The 19163-nt window shown below is 43.8% G+C and overlaps 1 protein-coding gene across 2 annotated transcripts; it reads right to left on the reverse strand.

The window, feature by feature from the left end:
• Positions 1–7183: 7183 nt before the first annotated feature.
• LOC119336718 lies at positions 7184–8778 on the reverse strand. 2 transcript variants are annotated; one of them, XM_037608785.1, is made up of 2 exons: positions 8654–8778; positions 7184–8534 (listed from the first exon to the last, which is right to left on the reverse strand). In XM_037608785.1, the coding sequence occupies exon 2, from the start codon at positions 8422–8424 to the stop codon at positions 7363–7365; it is 1062 nt and encodes a 353-aa protein (XP_037464682.1). In that variant the 5' UTR covers positions 8425–8534; positions 8654–8778; the 3' UTR covers positions 7184–7362. The 2 variants fall into 2 exon arrangements, with proteins under 2 accessions (XP_037464682.1, XP_037464683.1); XM_037608786.1 differs by having other exon boundaries at positions 7184–8540; positions 8654–8752.
• Between the last annotated feature and the right edge of the window lie 10385 nt (positions 8779–19163).

Consider the following 19163-nt stretch of genomic DNA (forward strand, 5'->3'; position numbering starts at 1 on the left):
AGTATAAAAGAAAAACATTTGTTGTTTACTTATAAAATTCTTTTTCCACCCATTCCAATATGCAGAAACTGTCATCCATAATAAAATTTCATGCTCCGAGTTCAGGGAAGGTTACTTTGGAGACAGAACACAAGAATGGGTATGCAGACATGCAAGCTGACTACCACATCGACTCTGAAGACTGCATCAACATAACTACTGGTTGGAAAGATTTTGTCTCCCAGAATGGCTTTGAGGTCGGAGAAGTAGCGATGGTGTTTTTCTACAAAGAAGAAGACTCCATCAAGTTTACAATATTTGCACTCTAGGTTGTCTAATATGAAGAAACCAATATTTCTAATGCTTTGGTTATGTTGTGTGCTTTTAAAATTATGTCCATCAGACAATTTGAATGATGCCTATTTAATGTATGCAACCTCAGCTGCCTCATTTTATCATCCTTTTTAGACAAAGTTGCTGATGGCAGTAATGCAGTTCTCTCAAACACATAGTGTGGTACTAATAATAAAAAAGCAACCCTCTGAACAGTAACAATGAAATGCAAATGGTCGAAACTTTGCAGTTAACATATCATGTTCAAAAACAATTCTCATAGTATGCAGTTCAAAAAAATCTTATAATAACTATTCAGCTAACAAAAGCGTATAATGGACCATCCATTCTAATAGCAGAATTGAACATTAAAAACACTGCTAATGCAGTATGGAAATGCATATTATGTAGTCATCTAGAACATAGAATGCAGTTTAAGAAAAGGAGAAATCTCATAAGCAGCCATAACCACTGTAATGAAGCTACAACGAAGTACACTACCAAAGAAAATGCAGTGCACTACAACGTATGCCACAACTACAAAAAATAAAATTAATGCAGTAAAACTGCAGACATGTGATAGACTAACAGAGGTGTCAATTTCACTCGCAATTCCATAACTCGCCTAAAATTTGTACAGCCACTAAACTATAGAAAAATACCCCCGAAAAATTTACACGGAAGACACGGCAACGGGACGAATAGCATCAGCTTTCATTTCAAGAATGTGATTCAAAAAATGACAATTATACCCGCAATACAATGAATTCAAACCTATAGCAACAATAATTACAATATTCAAACATGCATGGACGAGTAAAATCAAAAAAATCGACAAGAACAGAGGAGCGGACGAAGCTCACCCGCCGTAACAATCAAAATAACAAAGAATTGAAAACTAACTCCTAAAAATTAACAAATTATAGAGTGAACGGACCGATTAAAACGAACGCAACCAAAGAATTCCTACTAAAAATAATATCCGACCACAAAAAAATCGCGTCTGACGCGAACACGAACGAACAGAGAAAGCTCATCCGCCAAATCCCTCGATTTGCAAGCACTCTAGTAGATTTTCCTGTAAATTAGAAAGAATAAAGCTTAAATGACATGCAAACACAAACTGAATCATCCCGCAACACCCGATTCCACACAGAAAACGCGGGCGGGACACCAGAAAATGAAGTATTTCTCCCGTGAAAGCATTGCAGTGCCCGACGTCAAGAAGATGCAGTGCACTTGCATTGAGCGTGCAGTGCGAAAGTGTTATCAGAATAGTTATTCTGCTAATATTAGCAGAATAGATTGTCTATATATATATAGGCCACATGTAGGTGTGGTTGTGTTCCGTCCCTCTCTCGCGTTTTTTGTTGCCAAATGGTGCTATATAAAATGCAGACAACTCAGATGAAACAACTGTCTGCGAACGTACACGCAACAGACATGGGTGCACCGGACTAACTGTGTGCGATGCATGTGCCCTGTAAAATCAGCACAGTGCACTGGTGGCAACTGGCCACAACCTCGCAAGCGCCAGCCAGGGTAAAGGGATAATGTGTATAGGAAATTTAAGATGAATTCAATGTCTGTGTCTAAAAATTAGGATGAACCGTGTGCGATGAACCAGCCAAGTAGAAATCTAAAAAAACTACCCGCCTTGAGCGATGCAAAAATTGGTGGTTCCATGGCTTTTCCTTTCCTTATTAACGTACACAATTATTATGTTTGGACCATGTGCGATCTTGGTTGCTCCTGCCCCGCTTCAATTCCTTTACCCAAATTCTAGTAGCCGCAGTATTTCAACTGTCGCCCTCACTCCTCCGGCACTGACATTATATTAAAATTTCTATAGCCGAGGCATTTGAATTGTCATGCTCCCTTGTCCACCACCATCATCACCCACCATTACTAAAAAATTATGTAGCCGCGACATCTCCTCAAACACCACCTGACCCCTTCCACATCCCACACACACCAACACCCCTCCCCCCTCCTCCCCTGCTCGAGCCCTAGCTTGCCATCATCGTCGCCCACCACCGCAAACATCCGACGGTTTTTCTGTGCCTCTAGATAGTTTAGGTCACCCATCGATATCCATACCCTTGCCGCTGAGATGACGCATGCGGTGTCCCTTCCTCCCGGATTCCCATCCCCTATTCTAGAGAATCGTAGCGTAAGTCCAACCACATATCCTGGGGAGCCCGAGGAGCGTACGGCCAAAAAGAGGTCTATCATGGCCTCTTCGCCAGACAATGGTGAGGTGACCATCGTTCGTGCTGACCTGTCGATCCCAGAGGAACACCTCGCCACAGAATATGGCGAGGACGTTGACTACGTTGCCATGTAGATGGCGTCAAGTCAGCGATCTCGCGTATTCCTGTATCTCAGGACAGGCGGCTACGACATCAAGGTCATCGACAACAACGTCTTTACGCGGGCCATGTCACAGGTTAGGTGGTCCATCCCCAACGCCTCTGTTTCAACCGTCGTGATCTCTTCGAAGGCCCCGCCGCTAATATCCTCCTCCTCGCGGTCAAGGATTTGTGATCCTTGTACACCATTGATCCCATTTTGTCATTTATGAAGGACACGTTCTATGGCGGTGGCTTGGGATCCTCAGCTACCAAGTCAGACCTCATCAACCACGACCACGAGAAGGGCACCTACTACGGCTCTTCCAAGGCGAGACATCCCATATGTGACATCAAGGAGCGCACCCTAGGTCTGTGCTCTTCCAAGTGGAAGGAGCCCATCCATGACAAGTCGGGCATCATCCTATCAGCAAATCACACTTTTTCTAGCTAGCCAACTGGTGCCCATTGTTGTAGTAGCTTTTGCCATGCGATGTTTAACTCTGACGTGTTTAATTATATCAGGTATGCAAAAATGCAATGTTCAGTAGGGCTATCTGATGTTTAAGTATGAACTATCCAGTTCAATTCCACGAATGGATATATTTGGGTGTTTATAGTGAGAAGATGCCTTGTTTATCTATATTTCATTGTTAGATTGGTTGCAGTGAGCATTTGTCCGGTTTTCAAGTAGATGCCTTGTTTATCTGTATTTGCTTGTTAGGTTGGTTATAGTAAGCCTTTGGCCAGTTTTCAATGGCTATATTTGGTTGTTATAGTGAGCACATATGCCTTGTTTATTTAGTTATTCACTATGTGATGTTCATTATGTGCAAGTATGGACTGTACAGTTCATTTTCATCAATACCAGTTTGAACGATTATATTTGGTTCCTCTTATGACTGGTGTAGTTAACACATGCCCTTTATTTTAGTTTTACACATTTATCCAGTGTGATGTTTAAGCATGAGCTACGTTCTATTCATTTTCAACAATATCGGTTTGAATTGCAATATCTGGTCCCTGTAAGGCATGTTGTAGTTAATGTTTCCTTCCATCTTCTATCTTCTTTAACAGCATGCTGAAACCAACACATTCAAGCTATCATTTGGAGATGATGTTGTTTACCATGGCTATATTTGGTTGATGTTAAGCCTATTGTACTTATCATGCATTTCCATGTGCTTACACAGGACAACAACCGGAGTGGCCGACATTTTCCACCGAAGTTGGTTTCATCCCTCGGCTTATACTCCCGCCGCTCCATGGTGTAGTGCATATATATCCACGCTTGGACATTTTTTAGCTTCTAATATTGACTTGTTGCTTGTAGGTACATATGTCCTCAGGAAATATCCACGCCTTGACCCTTTTTGCGTATGAGGCAATGAGATATTCATGAACCAGCATCAAGTGAGGAAACTGATAAGGATTGTTAGCAAAAAGATACGAACATAGCAATTAATCTATTTGTTTACGTTCTATCCAACACAACAATGAGTTGTAGGATGGTAACTACGGAACTCTATAGCCTTCTCTTTTATTGCACATAATGAGTTGTTAGACAACAATGTGTGAATATTTTTTGTTTGCAGTGGTTCCAAAGCAATTTACTCAAGATTACTTCGCAAAGTACATGATTGATGGACATGCAATGAAGGTTAAAGTATTTCATCGAGACTACAATGAGCATCGAGAAGTCCTAGTGAAGACTAAAGGATGGGTGAGCGGCCATCACAAGGGGTTGGCCTAGAGTCATGCGCGCATTAGGCATGGAGGAGGACACAATAGGCATTCTGCTTCACCTTCTCCAGCAACTATAATGTCTTTCATCACTTTCTTTACCGTCTTTAATACAATTGTGGTTCATTATTCTTTACTTGGTGCTTATATAGTTCTTCAGTATATGTACCCGTGCATAGAATTATGCATCCATTCTTGAACCTATATTTGTAATAAATATGACTCAATATGAAATAATGGCTGCCTACTTTCAAATTCAAATTCTGTGAATTTTAAATGCAGTGATTAAATTAGGGATAAATTATGCTCTGCATGCCATTACAGTAGCACACAGTTCCTGCTTATTAAATGTTTGTGATAGTCTCCTTATAACACACGCTTTGCAATCATGAACTGTTTATAATGTCGCCTTTATCCGACACGGGTAGTACGGATTAATCGTTTTGGACATTTTATATATCGCAAACATTTATGGATAGAGCAACGTGTGGGATATATTCAAGTTTCACATACAGTTTTATAGGGACAACTGTATGCACTCTTACATCCAATCGCATACGATGCAGGAAAGTAAATGTGTGTGATAGTCTCCTTAGCATACAATCGTGAACTGTATGTGATGGGGCGTGCATCATAAACGTTGCACCACATAATACCGTGTGCGATGATAATGCCAACCCACATGAGTAGTAAGGATGGAGCATTTGGAAATTTTGATATATCACAAACAGTTGCGTGACGACTCTCGTTTGGGATAGATGTGAGCATCGATGCATCACATACACTTAGTTCTGCAAAACGTATGCATTCCTACTCCCTATTGCCGACGGTTTCTGGGTCGTGTGCGATTGACCCCCCCCCCCCATTACACACAGGCAAAGAGATGGTAAAAACCGTTTGTATAGCATGTCGCTGCACCAGTGTGAGCACGCACTAGTAGACGTCCCTGCTGGTCGGCGGAGGGGGCAGCTCACCAACCTTGCCGCCACTGCGTGGGTCGAGGAGGAAGACCCTCACCGTCCGCCAGCCGGCAAAGGTGAGGTCATCCAGATCGTACCTCTGGTTGCATCCTCCTCGTTCAAGACGACAAGGAGTCAGAGATGCACACTTGTCGAAGAGGGCGGGGATGGTGAGAATGGTGGGCACGACAAAGGTGCCGGACATGGAAGTGGACGGTGACAGGAACACACCAGCAACAGCAACATGAAACACTGCGAGAGGAGGCGCGCATTCACGGCGAGGTCACCGCCGTCGACAAAGGAGGTTCACATGAGTCGCCGGCCGGCCAAAAGGAGGCCTTTGCGTGAAGAAAATTTATCCTTGGCCGCCTCCAGAAGAGTATATAGGGATTGGATAGGCAACGGAGGATAAATTATCCTCCTCTATTTGGTTTAGAGGATCGGCTAAATGCGATAGAGGAGTAAAATTACATTTATCGTTCCTTATAGCCGGACATGGGCGGATAGGGGATGGGTTAAAGTTTGGCCTTACATGGGATGTTTGGTTGGCCTACGGTAAACAAGAGATCTATATCATTCCAGGATTCCAGGCAGATCTTAGTGTGATTTTGTGTTTTCTGTTTGTACTACACAGGTTGAGTGAGGTGGATGTTCCTAGGAACCTGCACGCAAATAAATTATGGAGTAATTTTAGTTCTTTATGAAGCTAAACAAATATTTGCACATTTCCATTGAACAGACAATTTATAAGCCATGGTTATGTATTAAAAAGATATCATTCCGTGTAAGGTAGTTTCTACTTTCTTTATTAGCTTCATGATTTGCAAAGGGCAACCTGTACAACTCACTACATTATATAACCTTGGAAACTGGAGTATTACGCTGAATCGCAAATCCGTTGATAAAATGTGCTTGTATCGTATTAAAATTCCTTGATTCAACGAACTTAAATCCAAAGTGGTTTCCTGCCTTCCTGGCTTAGAAGGCAAATACAACCTCTGCACGAGTTCCATGCAGATTCCTCCGTACATGTACGAGTGCGCTGGAAGCAGAACGTACTGCGTGCCCACAAGGGATAGCCCTCACATAGATAGAGCGAATGGAGCGACAGGCCGTTCATCACATAGATAGAGCGAATGGAGCGACAGGCCGTTCATCATTGATGCGGATAGCACCAAGTTGCAGCGATACTGGGAGCATCAGACATAGATAAATCACCGGTGCCTTCACTTGTAATGGAAGCCAAGAGAATATGAGGGGGAACAGAGTTCAGCATCAACGTCATTAGGAGAGAGAGCTCAATGTTATTAGCCATACTGTTGCCAAACTAGGGCGATCCTCTCCTTGCACAGCAGTCTAGATCTGGCATGGTCCAGGCAAAATTATGCCGTTGGGTGCTTCTGATTGTAACGTACCTACACCCCTTAAGTAATACACCCGCTTTTCTGCGGGGAAAAAAAGCTGGGTGTAAAAACAATGTGTGAAGCGAAAACAAATAATACTGATGAGTGCACGGGGTCCGGCAGATTGACATAAGTTTGCATGAGTATGACCGTTGTTCTGATAGAAACCTTGGAGGAGGTCTAGGATTCACGTCAATCTACTAACCAGTCGTTCTTATCGTTATGTGAAGTACGCAGATCAGTTAATATAATGGCTAAATAGCATTTTATTATGTTGTACATTTTCCAGATGCTACTACATGAATTTTCTTAACAAAAGAATTTGCCCATGGCAGATTGAAGCAGCATGGGAGTATTTGCAACTTCCAGTATTAGGCTTGCTGTATTGAGTTATTATTACCAAAATAAATGCATGCATAGAATACTTTCTTGTTGCTTACTCATAGACATAAAACAAATGAAGTTACAGAGGTGGTGATACATTAGCTGAATCACAGACGAGTAAACACATTATTAAAACATAGAAATGCAGCAGTCACAACTGAGTGAAAAATAAACATAGGAACTCGGTCATCATAACATGATTTTAGCATTTTACATCCAAAATGCAACAGGATCTTGGAGGAACAACATAGAGGTTGCTCTAGGCACTTCGTAGTACTGCACCATACAGCTCCTGCCGGTCGTCGGGTCTCCATTCATGTCATGACAGAGATAGAATGTAGTCAAACAACAAAGACAGCAGCCAGATTGGGGCAGGTCTTCCTCTTCCTTGAGCTCCTGATCAGCACTGTCGTCAACAATGGAGACACATTCTACGAGGCAGAATTTGCTCTGGCTTTCCATGTACACAAGGGTGGCGCCTATGTGCCTCAAGGCTGGGTCCTCGCTGAACAGCTTCTCCTTGCTGAGCTTCAACTCAAGGGTGTGGCCAGTGTCGGAGGTGTGCATGTAGCAGCAAATGAGTTGGCCGAGGGTGTCTGGGTCTTTCGAGAGCCCAACAAATGCGCCCAGGAGAGGGTCGAAGTGACCACGACCCTCGAAAGGCAGCACCCACTTGCCAAGTTGTTTCCATGAACTTTTTACCGTGTCAAAGGTGAAGGTGGCAGCAAAGGCTTCGTTCTCGGTGCTCACAAGGAGAGAATGTCCGTATAAAGCGTACGAGCAGACGTCGTAAATCTGGAATGGCGGATGTGGGAGCAGTTCCCACGACCACTCGGAGCCAGATTGTGGATCCAAGTAGAGCATCTCAAAAGAGGCTTCGGCAATAATGAATAGCTTATTGCCGACGGCGAGATAGACGGGATGAATCGGAAACTCGAGCCCAGGGCCAAAGGTGAGACTCCGCGAGCGGACGTCCAACATGGGGAAGAAGCTGCCGGACAAGTTATGACCCGCAGGATCCCTGGGATGCATCAGCAAAATCCTAGTGCCAAAGGCTGACGCGAAGTACTCCGGAGACTCGTGCGGCGCCTCCAATTTGAAGAAAGGCCGAGGCAAGCGCTGCACGGGGGGATTGAAGCGATTCGACGTATTTACCTTGCGGATGGTATATCCGAACGACCAGTCATCAAAGACAAGGTACAGGTGATCCTGCCGAGGCCGAGGCTCTAGCTCAAGAGCGCCTAGGCGTTTCCCGTGCCGCTGCTTTGGCATCCTCGATCTTCCTTAACCGTCGCCTTCTTGTGATCTACGCACCACCTGAATTATTAGTAGCCCTAATTCCTTCGATTTCTTTCAAAGGCGTTGACGCTGGCCCTTGATCCCTGTCACTCGAATTCGAACCCGAATACATTGTCAAGTGGAAATCAATCAGGCCCAATCCTCATATCTGAATCGAGGACGACAAAAGGCAGCATGAAGAAAGGAGACCGAAGGTACGTACCTACAAGTCGACGATGGTGCTGCGGCAAAACGGCTCGATTCACCATCAAAGTGGGCTTAGCAGTTGTTTGTGCTGGGAGCCTGCGGCGGCGGCGGTAGAGCCTGAGTGACGAAGCCATTGGTTATAAAGGAGGAAACCCTAGCCGGTGAGTAGCCTGTGGCCATATATGGGCCGGGCCGGTACAACACGACTCGTGTCGGCTCTCTTATAAAAAAGCGCGATGCCGTGCTGGCCCGAAAGCTCGGCCATGAGGATCGACCCAGCACGTCTGCTATAAAGGCTGGCCCGGCACGGCACTTTTGCGAACCGAACCGTGTTGCCTTTCCCTTATGGCGGTTGCAGTCTAAAAATAAACAAAATTATTTCTTTAAAAACATATCTACTTACCTAAAAAGAATGGAACATTTTGTCTTACTAGCAAAAGGGTCTATGCATTGCAACGGTAGAAAAAAACTCATACTCTCCAATGGCCATGAGCACATTTTGCTGCATCACCGAGATACACTATCACACTCAATTTTGTGAAATCATGCACAATTTTTGAAATCATGAACATTTTTTAACTCATGCACATATTTGAAATCATGAACATTTTTCAAGTTCTTGAACACTTTTATAAATTTTCGAACACTTTCTAAAATCAAGAACATTTTCTAAACTAATTAACATTTTATACAATTTGCAAACATTTTTTAAAAATTGTGAATAATTTTTGAAACAATGTTCTTGAATCGGCGAACATTTCTAGAATCGAGGAACTTTTTTTGGAAATTGGTGGAATAATTTTTGAAATTTAAAAACATTGTTTTGATTTAACAAAAAAAAATTTGATTTAAGGAGCATCTTTTTGAATGCGTGATCATTTTTTTAATCAATGAAATGAATAAACTATTTTGCAAGTCACGAACAGTTTTTGAATTTTTATGATATTTTATCATTCATGAATATTTTTGAATTGGACAAATTTTGTTCAGTTACATTAACATTTTTAATACACAAACTTTTTTGTAAATCATGAACATTTTTTGGTTTCCCAAATATTTATTTTCAAATTATCGTACATTTCTTGAATAAGCGGACATCTTTTACGAAATCACAAACATTTTTTGAATTCACAAATGTTTTATGTTTTGTTAAAAAAAATTACTTTACAATTCCATTTTTAATAATTCATGGAACTTTTTGAAGTCCTAAATTATTTAAAGGAGAGAAAACGAAAATGGAAAAGTAAAAAAGGAAATTTAAAAAACAGGCTGCCTAGACATGGGCCGGCCCAACGGGCGTGCTGCGTCTTTTCGCAGCGCGCAGAGTGAAGTATAGAAGGTGTCTGCTGCATAGGTCGGTCTAGGCAGGGAAGTCCCTTGTGTGAAACGTTTTTTGATCACTTATAGATGGCATCGGTGGGTAATATTTTATAATTTTGGGGGCAATTTCCATGACGTATCGCAAGAAGCAATGACCGCTTTATTATTAGGTATAGACTAGCAAAAAATGTGCGTGAGTTGCAATGGGAGAAAAAATAGCTCCCCCTAGTCCAATGGCTCAAGACCACGCCATGCTCCATCACTCGTATACTCTTTATCTCTGCCTATCTATCTATTTATCTCATTCCGACATTCCACAAAGCATCAGTCGTGTTATCGACATGAAATAAAAAGTGCATGGCGGTGCTTAGAAATGACATGTTTATTTTCATTATAAAAAATTGATTAATTTAATATATAAATTACCTTGCAAGTTGTGAATTAACATGTAGAGTGAATCAAACAACATAAGATTCAGATGCTTGCAAGTTGAATCCTTAGTGGATAACATGGCTGAACTCCAATAAAAAAAGATTAACAATTTTGTAAACATTGACATTGGAAACGATATCTTGAAAAGCAAGTGCATGCACTGGTACGCGTCGGTGCTATACAAATGGTTTTAAATCTCTTTCCACGACGGCATTTGGAACCGTCACCTAGTGAGTGTGGGCGATTAGGGGGTCCTTCCCACGCGACCCAGAAACCGTCAGGGATAGGCCCTCCTGCGACACCAAATGAGTTCGTGTGCGATCGGGTGACCCACGGAAACTCAATCATTTCCGTAGGTATGTACATCCCACACAGTGAATCCCATAAAACATTTCGGTAGGTATGTACATCTCACACGGTGAATCTCGGAAAAACATTTCCGTAGGTATGTATATCACACACAGTCAATCCAAGGAATACGTTTCCGTTCTTATGTACATCCCACACAGTCAATTCAGGGAAAACGTTTTCGTTCGTATGTACATCCCACACAGGTTTATATATAGGCTCTAACCATCACACACACGCTCTTGGTTAACCGTTTGCTTTTATCAACTACATCACACACGATTTGATGAAGAAAACTGTGTGGCATTGGGCTATTCATCACAAGCGTTTTTACTGCTAGAACCGTTTGCAAAGTTTCATGACCCATTTAGCAAGTTTATTAGTTTACAATTAATAATTCCAGCATTACGCAAATTCACATTTCAAATCGAACAACTGTTTGCCAATTTCATATCAGACACATAGATATATTTTAACATCACAATACAATAACTATCGGAAAACGGCAAAGTACAGCATATGGATAGTTCAACTTTATAAGAACAATATTAGAACAATATATTCATTTCCCTAATCGAGATCATCAAGGCTCGCCTTATCCACCTCTGCTTTCAGTTCAATAAGAACCTGTTTTGCACTGGCCAACTGGGAAAGTGCCTCCTCCTTCGCCAACACCATCTTAGCAAAGTCTGACTTAAAAAATCTGAGCTCCTTCTCCACCTTCCTCTTTTTATCCCGCATCTTTAAATATTCTTCAGCGTTGACAACACTATCTCTAAGCCTACCTCTGTTCTCTTCCTGATACATGCTCCAGAGCTTTGCTAGGCACATCTCCAAAGAATGTGGCCACTCTTGATCAACCCACTCCAAGTAAGAACACTTCCGCTCATCATATAATATTTAAAACTAGATCAGTAACAATTGTAGGGAAAATGGGTTTATAGCAACATAGAAAATCACCAATACTCATTTTGAAAAACCGAAGAAACAGGTTAATTATGATATATCTTCTCAAAAAGATCAATGTGCAAATGAATTAATTGCTACTGATACAACAACCAAATTCTGAAACATAAAAAGCTATAATTAACTTCAACAATGCTTGAACATTTTAAGAGGACGGTAAATATAACTGCAACTGCATAGCGATAGTGTTTGGATGATAGCAAATTGATACTAACAGGTGTGTACATGCACAAATTTAGTAACATATAACTAATAGCACTAAGGCGTCCACTATGTATGCCAAAACCGGTGTAAAGACAACTGTTGCTACATCTCGCACCGATGCCCTGCACTGGCGAGCCGATGCAGCGGAAAAAAATCAGGGACCCGAACTCCGGAGCACCTAGTTGCTCCGAGGCCCAGTTCCTTCGTGGCATAAAGATTTAGTATTTTACTGCTTGGCTGCTCGGATGTGTGGACAAGTTGGCTCCACAAACTGCTGAAGCGGGGCCAAATAATTTTCTAATGGCACCGCTGATGAGGTGGCAACATTTTTAGATACTAGGTACAAACTATGACACTGTCTTAGGATGCGTTTGGTTGAAGGTGTGGTATGAATGGGTTGGGACCATGACAGTGTCTGAATCACATCTAACAAATGATTTGTAACAACTAAAGAGGATCTAACCTTCTCTGCACATGCCAGAAACTTCCTCCCACTGTCCACAGATTCAAACGCAACTAGCTTCACGCATGGAGATTGATGGTGACAACAAGCAGACAGATCTTCAGCCACCTCGCTCCATCCATTGCAACTGAAGGTCCTAGGGAACTACAAGAGGAAGAAATGACACAAATCAACCGTCGGGTAAAAATCCTTCATTCAAAGTCATAGCCCGAGAGAGAGAAGAGAGGCATACCCGGGTGGTGGAGTCGTCATTGGAGGGGGAACCGCTGGAGAGGTCTTTGAAGATGACCATGGCGACCCCGCGGTAGGATGCGAGACGGCGAGAGTGAGGAAGGAAGCGAGGAAGCGGCTATAGCTTAGGAAGGAAGGAAGGGGGAAACAGGGGAAATGTGACTTGTGGTCGGGGAGAAAAGGGGATGGGGAGGGGGAGGGTAGGTATTTCGGTGGTAGGCCAAAAAAATTCAAAATGTGGAGGGAAACTTTGCGTGTGGTGCCGCCGGACACCATTCACTTTAAACGATATTGTGCATCGCAAACGATTATTCTGCTTAACGCTCATGGGATGAGTTTGACAATTGAAATTTTGGTGGAAATTTCCCCGCGTACGTCATTGCATAATTTAACATCGCTTGCTAATTTGGGCACACAAAAGAGCGTACAACACATAGATCAGACTTACTGAATCGAGCAATTTTAGTAATTAAACATAGATAGTTCACCTAAACATTGCTCTAACAAAAGACCAGCATTAAAACCAAAGCCTAAGTATGAATAATTTTAACAAATCCGCCACCGTGCCGGCCTATGCATCATCGGTGTGTGATGAGATGTCGATGACTTGTCCTCGCGACATGCCGCCGCTGGTGGACTTCGCGTCCCCCCTGCTGAAGTCAGCCGCATCCTCGTCCTCGGCGCCGCCCTCAAGGTTGTAGTACTCATAGTAGTGGTTGCGCTAGAGCTCGCGTTGGTACTCCATCACCGATTCCTCGACAGACAGACTCTTCTCTACCTCGACCTAGGCCACGCGCAACTCCTCCTCCCGGCGCTCCTTGATCTCCGCTGCCTCCTGCATCTCCAGCTCCCGCTCGACGATCTCATGAGGAAGCAGGTGCTCCATGGCCACCGTCACCTTTTCGGACGTGACTAACCATATATATACCTCATAAGTCTCAGGGGAAACAATCAAAACATGTGTGGAATCCCATCAATGCCATTGGCAAGTTGAGTACTATAACCCTATATTGTATCTCTTATTCGTCGTAGAAATTATGCAACATGATATGTTGCACACGTGTAGGACAGTACATTGAATGTACTGAAGGAAATATGCCCTAGAGGCAATAATAAAGTTGTTATTTTCTATTTCTTTATATCATTATAAATATCTATTATTCATGCTAGATTGTATTAACCAAAAACTTGATACATGTGTGGATACATAGACAAAACACCGTGTCCCTAGTATGCCTCTACTTGACTAGCTCGTTAATCAAAAATGGTTAAGTTTCCTAGCCATAGACATGTGTTGTCATGTGATGAACGGGACAAGACCCATCCGTTAGCTTAGCATAATGATCGTTCAGTTTTATTGCTACTGCTTTCTTCATGTCAAATACATATTCCTCTGACTATGAGATTATGACCCTCCCGGATACCGAAGGAATACCTTGTGTGCTATCAAATGTCACAACGTAAATGGATGATTATAAAGATGCTCTACAGGTATCTCCAAAGGTGTTTGTTGGGTTGGCATAGATCGAGATTAGGATTTGTCACTCCGATTATCGGAGAGGTATCTTTGGGGACCTCTCGATAATGCACATCATAAGAAGCCTTGCAAGCAATATGACTAATGAGTTAGTTGCGGGATGATGCATTACGGAACGAGTAAATAGACTTGCCAGTAACGAGATTGAACTAGGTAAGAGGATACCGACGATCAAATCTCGGGCAAGTAACATACCGATGACTGGGAATTGTGTATGTTGTCATAACGGTTCGACCGATAAAGATCTTCGTAGAATATGTGGGAGCCAATATGAGCATCTAGGTTTAGCTATTGGTTATTGACCGGAGAGGTGTCTCGGTCATGTCTACATAGTTCTCGAACCCATAGGGTCCGCACCCTTAACGTTCGTTGACACTAGAGTAGTATTGGGATATTTGATGAGTGGTAACCAAATGTTGTTCGGAGTCCCGGATGAGATATCGGACGTCACGAGGAATCTCAGAATGGTCGAAAGGTAAAGATTTATATATAGGAAGTCATACTTTGGGTTCCGAAAAAAGGTGCAGTTTTTTCGGTATTGTATCGGGAAGCTTCTAGAAGGTTTCGGAGGATTCCGGAGGGGTCCAGAAGTCCGCAAGTGGGTTCACCACAACTCAAGGGCTAGCATGGGCTGTGGGGAGGTTCCCTAGCCTTATTGGGCTAGGCTCACCAAGTCCTCAAAAGCCCATGTGGCTAGTGAAAGGAAAAAAAGGAAGGAGTCCTAGTAGGAATAGGATTGGACTTGGATTACAAGTCCTCCTCCCCCTTGGCTGCGCCTTGGACTTTGGAGGGGCTGTTGCCACGCCCCTCCACCTATATATAGAAGGGAGGGGGCACCCCAAGAGGACACACAAATCCCTTGGCGCCCCTCTCTCTCCCGTTACTCCGTAGTTCCACTGCCTCGTCCCGGTAACGCTTAGCGAAGCGTTGTTGGTGCTCCACCACCACCATCACCACCACGCCATCGTGTTGGTTGTCATCCCATCTACTTCACCTCTCCCACTTGCTGGATCAAGAAGGAGGAGACGTCATCGAGCTGAATGTGTGCACAACTTGGAGGTGTCGTACGTTCGGTGCTTGATCGGTCGGAACAAGAAGAAGTTTGACTACATCAACCGCGTTGTCAAATGCTTCCGCTTTCGGTCTACGAGGGTACGTGGACACACTCTCCCCCTCTCATTGCTATGCATCTCCTAGATAGATCTTGCATGAGCTTAGGAAATTTTTGAAATTGTATGCTACGTTCCTCAACAGTGGCAATTTAGCTAGGTCTATGCATTTAAAACAATAATGAGGCTGGCCAACTCGCATCCACAAGGCTCCCCTAATTGCAAGCTTTGTCGATCGTCGGATCTGCCCCTCTGGCTCGCTGCACCATTGGATCTTCACTTGCAGTTAAATCATTTTTTACCTCCCAGTCATTTTCCTTGCCTAATGACGAGTGGGCTCGTCTCAAGCTTGCATTGGTTGTCTCAGCAGCAGGTCATCTTCGGGCGGGTGAACCTTTCCTCGCGCACCGCGCGTCCTGTGGCTGGGGCAAGGAGCCCATTGGACATAACCACACCAAACCCTAGCCCCCCATCCACAGCCACCCGCTCCTTCTCACAGCCGCCGCACCATTCCTCCCTTCCGCCCCTCCTCCTTCCTGGATCCCCACCACGGCGCCGACGTGCAGGCAAAGGGCGACAGCGGCGGCGCTCACTTAGATCTGTAGGAGAGAGAAGATGAGAGGGAGAGAGAGGAGGGAGAAATAGAGGAAGAGGAGAGGAGGCACGCCGTCAGATGGGAGAGAGCAGGGGAGGGCCAAGAGGCCAGCGGTGTGGGGTGGAGCAGCGAGGCCAAAGACCGGGTAGCGGACGCCTCACGCGGTGGAGGAGAGGCCAACGGGTGGAGCCGTTCACTCGCTGGACGTGGTGGCGCCAGGTTCCAGATCGGACGCAGGTTAGGTGAGGGCGTGAGGCTGATGGTGGTCCTTCTTAACCCGAGCTCACCTCACCCTCGCGGGGGCGACCAGCAGCTCGAGTAGGAATGGTAAGGGCTCGTCAAAGATCTGGCCGGCGTCGTGCTCCCTGGCGCCCGCACACAGCGGACTATCCTCTAACGGCTGAAGATGGTACGCACGGGAGGAGCTTGGAAGATGTCAAGGTGAGATTCTCTCAATCCTTCTCCCCTTCATGCCCCTTGCAATTTTTTCTTGTTTCAGATCATATGAAAGTGAGTATAGTCTTGTTGGCAATTGCATCTGCTATTTCTTTCTTTGCCTTTTCCATTTCCTACAAGAAGATACCATACATGTAATATCTTGATAGAAGAGAAAATCTACATTTTATTCATGTGAAAATTTAGGGTGGATTTGTGTTTTTCAAAAATGAGGCAACCTTACATGTTGACAGTAAGTTGACTACCAGTTTAAAAGCTTATGTTTGCAAAGTGTTTCTTGGGATAACCCCCCTCCCTCTCTCTCATTTGATATATCCATATATCACAGGGGAATGATAGTTTCTTTTAACAGGGATTGGTGGTTCATCACAATTTTTCTAGCTTCTTTTGTCTTCCAAATGATATAGAAGGCAGTCAAGTTGCATCCTCTAATTTCTCGTGATTTTTGTAGGACCTACTATGATGCATATTTGAAAGAGTGCATATGTTGTTTCAGCTGAAAATTGATCTCTATTTGAAGGAGCGCATCTATTGTGCATCTACGCCAGAAGACAGTGTGTTGTTTTTATTCCACTACAAAAAAATACACTTCCGTGATGATATGTGTCTGTCATAGTAGGTCGCCTTTTTTGTCATGCATGTACATCCATGACGATTTTATGACAGAATCAAGATAGTCATACCTGTGCTGTCATAGAAGTGTTCCATGACATTACCAAAATTATCATCACGGAAGTGTCCACTTCCATGACGATAAATCGAGCGTCATAGAAGTGCTTTCGTCAAGGGTGACCGACACGTGGCATCCACTGTAACGGGACGCCGTTAAGCATCATTAAGCTATCGGGTCCGGTTTTGGATCCGATAACCCGCTAACAGCCACGACCAATGCCGATTTTCCACGTGTAAAATTCTCATTGGCCGACGGAACCATGCGTCAGCTCCGCGTTGGCACAGGTGTCACTCATCCAATGGTCGAGATGGGCCTATAATATGTTGACACGTGGACGGGCCCAAAAGTGGCCCATAAAGTTTAAATGGGCCGGCCCAACTAAAGGCCCACAAGATTTAGTGGACCATAATGGGCCGGCCCAGCTAAAGGCCCACAAGATTTTGCAGACCATAATGGGCCAGCCCAGCTAAAGGCCCACAAGATTTAGCGAACCACAATGGGCCGGCCCAGCTAAAGGCCCACAAGATTTTGCAGACCATAATGGATCGGCCCAGCTAAAGGCCCAACATTCTTAGTTAAGGCCCATATGGCTAGTGTCAAATCGGCCCGTCAACGGCATGTCCTAAGCTTGTCATCATCACGCCCCATGGACACTTCTGGCCCGTTAACAGTCTGCTAAGTATTTGGGCCGAATTACGACCTGGTGTATTTTCGGCCCGTTAAAGGTCCTGCTTCATTTGGGCCCATTTACAGGCCATTGAAACTTTCGGCCCATAAACGACTGTGAAGGATTTGGGTCATATTCGGCCATGTCTGACATTCGGCCTGTTAGAGGCCCACTATAGATTTGGGCCACTTTCGGCCTGTTGTGATTTCCGGCCTGTTAACGTCGGACGAAATCCATGGGCCATATGTGGCCCAACATCACATCGGGCCCATTAACGGCCCATATAAAATGACACTAATCTAGCCCGACCGAACTTCCGGCCTGTTAAAGGCCCGTGTATTAGGTCGGCACATTTACGGCCCGTTCGAATTTCGGCCTGTGAAAGATCCGCATCATAAATGGGCCACCATTTCGGCCTGCTAAGACTAGTGGGTTATTTGGCACTATCAGGGCCCAATCTCACTTTCGACCTATTAAAGGCCCATGTTTTTTATGGGCTCGAGATATTTACACCTGTAAACGGCATATTATTACTGAGGGCCCAAATTATGTTTAGGCCTGTTAAAGGCCCACTATGGGCACATGCCTACCAGAAAAATATGAAAGCTTATGTTGATTTAGGCCCAGATATTTTTAGTGGGCTACATGCAAATTCCGGCCGATAATCGTTTTTAGCCCAATTGGAATGGGCCTGGCGAATGTTGGCATGTTGGGCTCCTACGAAGCTTTCTCCCGAATACATTACTAAGATAAACCTACATTATACAAAAATAGTGTCGTAATTATTGCAGCCTTTGGCAGCATCATAAATGATGCATCACAACAAAATAAATTCCAACCATACAACAAAGGCCTGTTGGCATAAAGTTTACAGTCCTTGCAGATAAAAGCACCATCAGATGTATAGAAGCACAAATCATTTGACCTGAGTGCTAATGTTTCAGGGTGTAGAATCTGATGGAGCAGCATGATCTTCACCTTATTTCTGCCATTGCTCTTGAACAACAAAGCGAATATCTGATAGTCTAGTTTCAAAACCATTCATATCTTGACGACATTTGTCAACCACTATTCTTGTTTCCGAAACGACGTCCATTAGGGATTGGACTTGTGTCTGGAGCACAGATATATCACTCTATCTAGCCGGGAGATTTTGTTTAGTAGGCGATTTGGACGAGGTTACCTTGACAACCAACCAAGAATTACGCAGGAAGGTGCCTTTTGCACTGTTAGTGGAGAGATACTGACGCACTACAGCAAGAGGTGACATTGTGCCTGTGGTAGCCTCATCACCTTTAGGTGGTTGTGGTTGTTCAATCATTTGTTCCATAGCTTCCTGAATGTTTGAACTTGTAGATTAGTGTACCAGATAAGTTACTAATGAGACAAAAACAAACAAAGTAGGTTACACGTTTATACATAAATTATTTTGGTGAACTCTTGTAATACATTAGCATGTATTGTAGTACCAACTACATAATAAAATCACTTTCAGAACATATGTCCATGTAGCATGCCTACTGTA

This window comes from Triticum dicoccoides, chromosome 7B (genome assembly GCF_002162155.2).
Source record: "Triticum dicoccoides isolate Atlit2015 ecotype Zavitan chromosome 7B, WEW_v2.0, whole genome shotgun sequence".
NCBI lineage: Eukaryota > Viridiplantae > Streptophyta > Magnoliopsida > Poales > Poaceae > Triticum > Triticum dicoccoides.